Source organism: Carcharodon carcharias, chromosome 10 (genome assembly GCF_017639515.1).
Source record: "Carcharodon carcharias isolate sCarCar2 chromosome 10, sCarCar2.pri, whole genome shotgun sequence".
In the NCBI taxonomy this organism is placed as follows: Eukaryota; Metazoa; Chordata; class Chondrichthyes; order Lamniformes; family Lamnidae; genus Carcharodon; species Carcharodon carcharias.
This window is the reverse complement of record NC_054476.1, coordinates 156069384-156080453: the sequence shown is the minus strand read 5'-3', so window position 1 is coordinate 156080453 and position 11070 is coordinate 156069384. Positions and strand designations below refer to the sequence as shown.

General features: G+C 39.9%; 1 protein-coding gene across 4 annotated transcripts in view; it reads right to left on the bottom strand.

Moving 5' to 3' along the window:
* Positions 1 to 1559: 1559 nt before the first annotated feature.
* Positions 1560 to 11070, bottom strand: part of akap10 (A kinase (PRKA) anchor protein 10) — an 87181-nt gene continuing 77670 nt past the window's right edge. For 2 of the 4 annotated variants that reach the window (XM_041197710.1, XM_041197712.1), the window contains exons 14-16: positions 10766 to 10861; positions 10643 to 10679; positions 1560 to 2283 (exon numbers count right to left, since the gene is read on the bottom strand). In XM_041197710.1, coding sequence (XP_041053644.1) covers positions 10665 to 10679; positions 10766 to 10861 — 111 coding nt within the window. In that variant the 3' untranslated portion in view covers positions 1560 to 2283; positions 10643 to 10664. Of the gene's footprint in view, positions 2284 to 10642; positions 10680 to 10765; positions 10862 to 11070 lie in introns of those variants that run through there. The other 2 variants (XM_041197711.1, XR_005944228.1) reach the window with 2 other exon arrangements.

The following is an 11070-nucleotide window of genomic DNA, read 5'->3' as shown; positions in this document are numbered from 1 at the left end:
CAAAACGTCAACTCTGATTTTCCCTCCACAGATGCTGCCAGACCCGCTGAGTTTTTGCAGCATTTTCTGTTTTTGTTTCAGATTTCCAGCATCCACAGTATTTTGCTTTTATTTTGGTTTTTGAAGCTTGACTAGCGTTAGTCATCAGTTTTATAAAAAATCAGGTCTAATTAGAATTTTAAACAGAATGCAAAACACATCAAAACCCCCTTTGTAAAGCTACATTCTGCCATTATGAAACTTGCTATTTGATATTGTAGAATTACTGATTAACAATTAGTCAAAGTTAAACCCAATTTACATGTGCAGAACCAGTAATGCTGTAAAGTCAATCAGATCGTCAACAATTGTAATGGGACAGACTCTCAGGATTTCCTAAAAATCCTTCCAAGGTGATGGAGCACAACGACTTATATAGTACCTTTACTATAGTGAACAGCACAACTACTCCACAGAGAAGAAACAAGAGAATTCTCTTCCCCAGAGAGCAGTAGAGGCTGGATCATTGAATATATTCAAGGTTGAATTAGACAGATTTTTGATTGACAAGGGAGTCAAGAATTATGGAAGGGGAGACAAGAAAGTAGAGTTAAGGTCACAATTAGATCAGCAATGATCTTATCGAATGGTGGAGTAAGCTTGAAGGGCTGAATGGCCTACTCTTGAACCTATTTCTTATATAGATGACTGAAGGAATGGTAAAAAGAACATTTTGGAAGTTTTAAAAGTCAGGGAAAGTTGTAAAAAGGTGGAGGAGTTTAAGGGTCGGCTGAGGTTCTGATACTGATGGCGGAGTAAGATTATTGGGCGGTCTAAATGGCACAATTGCCAAATGGGACTGGAGGAGTTTCTAGAGATAAAATGGGGAAAGTCCATGTAGAGATTTGTACAACGAGCGGATATTTTGAATTCCTTTCTTTAGGGTACAGGGTGCTTGGAAGTTTGAGCAGGGTTGGCAAGGAAGATATTGAAGAGGTCAAATCTGAAGGTAATGAAAACATGAATAGTGCTTTCAGGAGGGGTGAAGCAAGTTCAAAGGTGAATGATGTGGTCATGAAATTAAGTAGTCTTGAGTGATATAGGATATGGATATAGGTTTTGAAGCTTAGTTCAGGGCCCAACAAGACATTGAGGTTTTGAACCGATAGATCTACTTGAGTTCTGCCGCTACTGATCTGTGTTGAAACTTAGTCAGGATGATAAAAATTATTACAATAAGACTGAAATTGAGAATGAACGAAGGGCGAATGAGACTGAGCGAACACGCAAGAGAGTGCACTTGCAACATAGGGAGATTTGTTTAAAATAATGAAACACAATTGAAAAAAAAGGTGCGAAATAAATGGAGATCATTAGCACTGGTCACTGGGTTTATAATTATTGGTACCGATAAGAAAATCTGTTATTTCACTATACTACTGGAAGCTCATACAATTTAGGAGTCAATATCCTACAAAAAGTTCACCACAAATTTGACTGAAATTGTAGTGACCACACTGATTAAAATCTTTCCCCTCCCATGTATTCAAAAATAAGAGAAGAACCAAACACAAATCACATCATCCTCAATAATATATGTATTTTAAATCAAACACAATTAAATAGGTATGATTTTAGATTAAGTACATGAATACTTATGCATCCGAAAACATAGAAATGGTACATAGTACCAAAAACCTACACACAGCCTGTTTGCTTGTTTCTGTGATAATACTCAATCTCAATACAATTAGGTAGCATCTGAGTAAATATCTCCATTTATCAGATATCAGCTAGAAATGAGTGATTTTCCAAAACTTTTACAAAAAAAAATCATAGATTTTTCCCCCATTCTGCCGATTTTTTGAACAAAAATCCTGAAGGTATCATCTAACGGCTGACAAAACAAACTGCAACAAACCAATGGAGTGGCATTTAGAACACAGCAAAGCTCTATTATAATAGTCACTGCAAATGTTCTCAAACCATACACCCAGAACCCAGATTTAAAGAGCGCTTTGTAATCCTTTGATTTGCATCTCGAGGCAGCAACTTCATGAGAAAACCCTTCATGTAGTATCCTGACTGGTATTAAGGTTGTTGAAACATGTGCGCAACTTGAGGCTGGCGATCCTGGAATGCATAGTTTTCTTCATACAAACAACGGAGTAATATCAGACTGTGTAAAGTACGGTGTAGTTTCATGGCTGTGTTAACAGAAAGGAGGAGGCCTCTGCTGTACGTGAAGAGAAGCTGGTTGAACAGGAGGATACGAGAATCAACTCTTCTTCCTTTTAGTCATAGCTGCAATTAGGACAAAGAAAACGCACAACAATCAACCTGAAGGTTTCAAAAAGGAAAGTTGCCCTTAAGGTACAAAAGAAAAATGTTTGATATCTGCCAATGTAGCTGTGATCTAACATATACAAGATATATATAGGAGCAGCTATTCAATGCTACAGGTGCTTTCATAACAGCTATGTTATCTAGTTCATCTGGGTCTTATCCCTCTAACAGTCAGTGAAGCCAACTATCACTGCAAGCCAAATCAGAAAAAAGGTAATAAAACAGATTGCAACAAAGCAATGGAGTGGCAATTAGAACCAGCAAACTTGTATTGTAAAACTCACTTCAAATGTTCTCAAACCATACACCCAGCACAAAAGAGGCCACTTTCTTAAACTTCTTCTCTCCTTTTCTTTATCCATCAGCCTGCAAGGTTTCTAAGACATGTCGCACTAGAGATGCAAGCAGTTACTATTCTAACCATTATTTGGTGCAAATATTATTAAAGCAAAACCATTCCTGTGTTTTGAGCCCTTTCTGTATTTCTAGCCCTCTCTAACATGTGATGTAATGCACTCAAGGCCCTAGCTAATTGTAGTTGTACTTGGGGGTTTGGTCACTTTTTAAAAAATTCATTCATGGGATGTGGGCATCGTTGGCTAGGCCAGCTTTTATTGCCCATCCCTAACTGCCCTTATTCAGGGGCATTAAGAGTCAACCACATTGCTATGGGTCTGGAGTCACGTGAAGGCCAGACCAGGTAAGGACCAGATGGGTTTTGACAACAATCGACAATGGTTTCATGGTCATCGTTAGATTTTTAATTCCAGATTTTTATTGAATTTAAATTCCACCATCTGCCGTGTCCCCGGGTCCCCAGACAATTATGCTGGGTCTCTGGATTACTAGTCCAGCGACAATACCATTACCCCATCACCTCCCTCTATGATGCAACACACAATCCCAACAGTCTTCTGAGATAACAGCACAGTACTGCAACAAAAAATAACATTTGCACCAGATCTTTGGGCTGTGTTATGATCTCTGCACCTTAGGGAACTCTCATGACTGCTCAAGCTTCACTTTTTCGGTTTAATAAATCACATGAAATCCTCGAGGTCCACTGCAGCCATGGAACTCATGCTGTTCCTGTTTGCATAGCTGTTATGAAAGCAGGTGTTGTATTTAATAGCTGAAGTGTGGTATTAAAAAACAGCTGCATGATTAATCTTAACTTGCTATGATCAGCATCCACTCAAAGAGAGATTAAGAATTGTCTAGCAAAGGCCATTTCTGCCTGTTTCCTGTTTCTCTTATTTCACACAGCTTACGAGATGAAGCTATAAACAGACAATCCATCCCTTATTCATCGACTTGTCTACATTTAAAACACAACCACAAGCTGTACAATATAACTGAGTGTCATAGTATCAAATTCTAAATGCATTTACAAAAATGGACAGGATCAGTATTGAATCATTCTTATGTACTTTGTTAATTTTGCATTAATTAGATACAAGTGCAAAATTACCAACATGCGAATTAGGAACAGGGGTAGGCCATTTGGCCCCTCGAGCATTGCCCATCCAATGTGGAATGATTGGACACTAAGGAAGTGCAGTTTAAAATTGAATGAAAATAAATCACACCCTTCAAAATATGTCTTTCTGTTCACTTGCAGAAGAAACTTCATTAATATAGTACATAAAAGTTATACTCAGTATAGACACGTATTACAGCAACAGCTTAATTCAGTCTGACAAAAAGTGTCACGTCTTAGGAATGAACAGATTAATCCACTAAATCTTGCCAAAAATTATATATGAGTGGGAAAAATTGTTCCATTGAGATATCTGATACATATTCAACTATTCATAAACTTAAAGCAAGTGTCTCCTAGTCTGCCTGAGATATTGAGATCACTGATCTTGCATATTAATGATCAATTTCTCTATGGAATGCTAGCCAATAATTCTATAAGTAGTTCAAATAAAACAAAACTTCCTTGCAACAAAATACATTAAGATTCATTTCAGTAACATTGGACAGCATTTATGTGACTGAAGTCAGCTGCTGTACAAATACTTCTCTCTCAGCCTAATCTTTAATTTGCCTCTTTGAATGGAGACAAAATGAAAATGATGCTCTAGTCCCATTCAGATTTCCTCCCTCACCTCTTTCTCTGGTGCAAGTATTCCCTGTTTAAAGGACATTCTAATAGCACATTTTTGTTTTAGCGTAGTTACTGAACATGCTCAGCCTTTTTTAAAAGCTAACGCTTCCCACCTGCTCACCACTTCCCTCCCCAACCCTCTTGCTCACCACCTTCGACTCTTCCCTTCCAAAACTTCTCTCTCCATTTCTGGGGATAGACTATTGACCAATATCCACTGACTCCCACAGCTATTTCACAACATTCCCTTTTAACCCTGCTTCCTGTTAGAACTCTATTCCATTCTCCCAGTTCCTTCTTCTGTTCTGATGATGCCGCCTTCTATATCAACGCTACCCAAATATATCAGAATCACATCACAGGAGGCGTCTGTGCTGGCTCTCAGAAGGAGTAACTCACCTAGTTACACTTCCCTGCCTTCCCCCGGTAGCTCTGCACATTCTTCCTTTTCAAATAATCCAATTTCCTCTTTAATGCCTCCACCACACCCAGGTTGTGCATTCCAGATCCTTCCCACTCGCTGCAAGAAAAAGTTTTCCATTGCTACTTTAAATCTGTGCCCTCTTGTTCTTGATTCTTTCACCAATGAGAACAGTTTTTCCCTCATCTATTCTGTCTAAACCCCTCATGATTTTGAATGCCTCTATCAAATCTCCTCTCTCTTCCAGGGAAAACAGTCCTAACTTCTCCAATCTATCCATGTCTCCAACCTAAACATGTAACTGAAGTTCCTCATCACTGGAACCATTCTTTGGAATGTTTTCTGCACCCTCTTCCTAAAGTGTGACACTTAGAATTGGATGTAATACTCCAGTTGAGGACGAACTAGTTTCTATACAAGTATAACATAACTTCTTTGCTTTTGTACTCTAAGAACCTATTAATAAAACCTAGTAAGCTTTATTAATTGCCCTTTCAACCTGTCCTGCCACCTGCAATGATTTATACACATATACACCCAGGTCCCTCTGCTCCTGTACACCCTTTAGAATTGTACCCTTTTTTTCATATTGTGTCTCCATGTTCTTCCTGCCAAAACGAATCACTTCACAACTTCTCTGTTGTGCCACTTTCATTCATCTGCTTCCTGTCTCCCCATTCCACCTACATGTCTACATTCTTTTGAAGTTCTACTATCCTCCTCAAAGTTCACAATACTTCCAAGATTTGTATCATCTGCAAATTTTGAGATTGTGCCCTGTACACCAAGGTCCAGGTCATTTATATCAGGAGGAGCAGGGATTCTAACGCCAACCCTTGAGGATCTTCACTATAAACCTTTCTCTAGTCCAAAAGACATCCATTAACCATCACTACTGTTTCCTGTCACTCAGCCAATCTAGCTTTCTTCCATTCCTCCAAACAGAGGATTCTCCTTAAATATGGTTGGTAGGGCCCTTAACTCTGTTTGTTTCATTTCCAACACTGCTGCTCTCGTCCCTTCCCTCCCTCATAGAAACATGATAGGGCTTCTCATCTTCCGTCCCACAAGTTTCCAAATTCGACAGATCATCCTCTGCCATTCACACCACTATCAATGTGATGCTGCCACCAACACATCTTCCCCATTCCTCCCTTTTCAACCTTGTGCTGGGACTGCTCCCTCTGTGACACCCTGGTCCACTCCTCAGACCATCCCCAACACCCCCACCCCTTCCCATGCAAGCTCAGAAGATGCAACACCTTTTGCCTCATCCTTTCCACAGTCCAGGGCCCCAAGCACTCTTCCCGGGCAAAACAGAGATTCACTTGTACCATTTTCAATTGTGTACCGAATTCACTGCTCACCGTGCAGTCTCTTCTACACAGGGGAGACCAAATGCAGATTGGGTGACTGCTTTGTGGAACACCTCTGTCCAGTCTGCAAGCATGACACTGATCTTCTGGTTGCCTGCCATTTTTATTTTCCACCGCCCTCCCACTCTGACCTCTCTGTCCTCCACCTCTTACACCATTCTAGTGAAGCTCTATGAACAGCCTCTCTCAACTAGGCACTTCACAGCGTTCCAGACTCAACAGTGAATTCAACAACTTCAGGTCATTTTTCTTCCACTGCTTCCCCCATTTTTCCAGTGGCAGCTATTTTTGATGATCCTGCCAGTCCCATTTATCTCTTCTGGACTCATATTTTGCTTTACTTGTCCCATTACCATCTCCTTCTGGCTTCCACCATCATCCCTTTTGCCATTTAATCTCTCCTGCCTTCCACCCTATCACAGGCCTTCCTCCTTTTGCTCTTCCACCCTACCACCTCTAAACTTGTTCAAAACCTGCTACGTTATGAACATTCTCCAGTTCTGACAAAAGGTCCTCGACCCGAAACATTAACTGTTTCTCTCCCAACAGATGGAACCTGACCTGAGTATTTCAAGCATTTTCAATTTTTACTCCAGATTTTCAGCATCTGCAGTATTTTACTTTTGTATTAGCTTAAGGATAGCATTAGGTTAAAGGTAAAGGCTTGTAGTATTGCCAAGAGTAATAAGCCTGAAGGTTGGGAGAGCTTCAGAAACCAGCAAAGGGATGACTAAAAAAGTGATGGGGGGAAAGAATAAATAAGAGTAAACAAGCAAGAAATATAAAACAGAGCGTAAAAGCTTCTACAAGCATGTGAATAGGAGGACAGTAGTGAAAGTAAATAAGCATCCCTTAGAGGTCAGGCCAGGAGAAATTATGAGGAGGAGGTTTCCCCTCATGAGTAACTAGAGGGCACAGCCTAACAATAAGGACTCCCCCATTTAATATGGAGGTGAGGAAGAATTTCTTCTCTCAGATGGTCATTAGTCTTTGGAATTCTCTTCTACAGAGAGTCGTGGAGGCTGGGTGATTGAATATATTCAGGGCTGAGTTAGATAGATTTTTGATTGACAAGGGAGTCAAGGGTTATGGGCAGCAGGCAGGAAAGTGGAGTTAAGGTTACAATCAGATCAGCCATGACTTAACTGAATGGCGGAGCAGGCTTGATGGGCTGGATGGTCTACTCCTGCTCCTATTTCTTATGATCTTATGAATAAGGAAACATCAAAGATGTTAAACAAATATTTTGTACCAGACACAGTAGAAGACAGAAAACCAGAAATAGTGGGGAACCAAGGGTCCAATGTGAGTGAGGAACTTAAAGTAAATAATACTAGTAAAGAAAAAGGACTGGAGAAATTAATGACTCTGAAAGTCGAAAATTTCTCTGGACCTGAGGGCCTGCAACCAAGTTCTAAAAAAGGTGGCTGCAGAGATGGTGGATGCATTGGTTGTGATTTTCCAAAATTCCCTCGAATCTGGAACAGTCCCTATGGTTTAGAAGATAGCAAATGCAATACTGCTATTCAAGAAAAGCAGAGAGAAAAAAAAACAATACTACAGGTCAGGTAGCCTGACAGCAGTCATAGGGAAAATGCTGGAATCCATTATTAAGTAAGTGGAAACAGGGTGCTTAAAAAAATCATATGGTTAGGCAGAGTCAATGGTTTTAGGAAAGGAAAATAGCATGACAAATTTATTGGAGTTTATTGAGGATATAACTAACAAGGTAGATGACGGGGAGCCAGTGGATGCAGTATATTTGAATTTTCAAAGGCAATTGATTAATTGCTATCAGAAAGGTAAGGACTCATGGGTTTGTGGGTATTAGCATGAATAGAGGATTGATTAATGAACAAAAACACTCAAAGAAACGGGTCACTTTCAATCTGGCTGGCTGTTACTAGTGGGTGCTGCAAGGATCAATATTGGGACATCAGCTATTTACAATAACTCAGATGAAGGGACCGATGAGAAGTATCTAAGTTTGCTGCCTATTGCTGAAAAAAGAGACAAGTCTAAGCTTTTTGTCTCGCACTCACCAGGACACCGATATAAGGGGGAAAACAACAATTTATACTGTATGTGAAGAGAGTGCTGATTGGTTGGTAAGTGGTATTGCCATGGAGAACACACCACTGATGGTGACTGACAGTTAACTGCCAAACATCGTTTGAAATTTAAACCAGGCAGCTTGACCCTGATTGGTCAAGGCATTGCCCTGAGGAATTGCCCAGCGAATGGCTGTCACTTATTTTGTTTAGCTGAAACAGGCACAATGTGTGCACATGTTCTTTCTATCTGCAAAGTACAGGGCCCGGTGTATTAATATATGTAGCTTCCAGCACCTGCAAATGCACCACATTGTGAGCCTGACTGACAATCTTAAATTGGTTGTCAGCGTAATTCTTAGCATATTGAGGATTATTTAGCAAATGTTCTCCAATTGCGGAATCACACTTAATGTTGGACACTGTGTTTTGAGTATTGTAAGCACTGGCTGGTTGGGTACAGTCTGTACCCCACCTATTGTGAACAGCGGCTGGGACATGCTGTTTGATACAATCCGCCAGTCTTTGGGACCTACATACCTAGGATCACACTGACACTGAAATTCACATATCACATTACTTATTTGTGTGATAGGCAGAACGTCTTTTTGGCTTGATGGCAGCAAGCGAATACCACTTGCGTTGCTACTACATAGTAGCAGCGTGAAACAGCTAGCTTCATTTGCATGTACTGGAAGCTACATATATTAATACAGAGGGCCCTATTCTTTTCAGACAGAAAGAACACGTACAATCATGGTGCCTGTTTCAGTTAAACAAAATACGTAACAGCCATTCACTGATTCATTCCTCAGGGCAATGCCTTGGCCAATCAGGGTCAAGCTGCCTGATTTAAATTTCAAACAATGATTGGCAGTTAATTGTCAGTCACCATCAGCGGTGCATTCTCCATGGCAATACCACTTGCCAACCAAACTGCACTCTTTTCACAGATAGTATAAATTGTTGTTTTCCCCCTTATATTTGTATTCTTGCGAGTATCCAGATGAGAACAAGCCAAAAAGTTTAGACATGTCTCTTTTTTCAGCAATACTCAAGTTCTGTACTACTAATTGACCATTTCCTGACTATATAAAGCCATTTGGGAAAGTAGGCTATGAGAACTACACAAGATATCTGAAGGGATATAGACAAGTTAACTGAGTGGGCAAGAAGGTAGAATATAATGCAGGTAAATGTGATGTTTTTCATTGTGATAGGAAGAACAGAAAAACAAAATGATTTTTTCTAAATGGTGAGATACCATTAAATGCTGGTGTTCAGAGGGATTTTGAGTGACCTTCTGCATCTGGAATCCTGTGTATGTATCCTTACCCAAGAAAGAATATATCTGCCTTAGAGGGAGGGGGTGCAACAAAGGTTCACTAGATTGATTCATGAGATGTGAGGATTGTTCTGAGGAAAGATAGAGTAGAATTGGCCTAAGTTCTCTGGGCATCAGAAGAATGAGAGGCGAACTCATTGAAATGTAAAGATTGAGAGAAGGCTTGATATGGTGGATGCAGAGAGTCCGATCCATTGGCTGCGATCTAGAACGAGAGGGAATAGTCTCAAGATAAGTTAGCCACTTAGGACTGAGATGAGAAGAAATTTCTTCATTCAGAGGGTTGTGAATCTTTGGAATATTCCACCCAGAGGACTGAAGATATTCGGTCATTTAGTATATTCAAGGTAGAGATTAATAGATTTTTTGGACCCTAAGGAAATCATGGGATATAAGGATTGGAAAGGAAAATGCAGTTGTGCTTGAAGATTAACCACAATCTTAATGAATTGCAAAGCTCGAGGGGCCATATTGTCCCCTCTTGCTCCTATTTCTTAGTTATTTAATCTCTCCTGCTTTGCATCATTTCCTTTGCCTCTCTACTTGTTTAAAACCTTGTTACATTTCTAATATTTTCCAGTTCTGATGAAAGGTCACTGACCTGAAATGTTAACTCTGTTTCTCTCTCCAAAGATGCTGCCTGCCCTGTTTAATATTTCAACCATCTTATGTTTTTATTTCAAATTTCCAGTATTTTGTATATACGTGAAGAAAAAGAAAGAATTGGAGACAGGGAGATTAAAAGAGGGAGAGTAGGTGAACATACAACAGAGGGCATGCACAAGGCAGAGAGTGTGAAAGCAAGAAAAAGGAAAATGAACGGTACAGAAAAAGAACAAGGTAGAGAGGAGTGACCTGCCAATAAGGGAAATGTATAGTGCTTTGTTAAAGAACCAGTTCACCACTTCCATGTAGCTTTCATTACACTATCTGCTTAAAATTTGCCAACCATTTAACGTTTGCTATTTTCAATTTTCTTATGCTCTTGACAGGTGAAAAGTAAGCACTTACCTGAGACACACAAATGTTTCCTTTACATTCTGGTCCACTGTGAACAACACAACATGTTATTTCAGGAGTTCTTAGTAGTGATACTGTTAAAGATGTAGTGTTTCAACAACGCCAGTTCATTACCTTTGTGGGCTTCGCAATGAGTGGCTCACTTTGTGCTTGTTGTATGACGTCATTGACAATCATCTTGGCAATCTTCCACGCCATCTCTTCCTGGGCCTAAAACAGAAACAATTTTACAGTCCCACAATGTTATAGGACTAGATGAGTAGAAAAACGCTATTGTATAGGATAACCCAATTATTTCCCCAGTTTCTTCCCTTTCATCTAACCCTCCCTCTGACATAGCCCTCATGCTCCTCTTCATCTGAAACATTGGAAATACATGCAGTTGCAATTGCTGTTTAACAGTTCTCTATATGATCAAA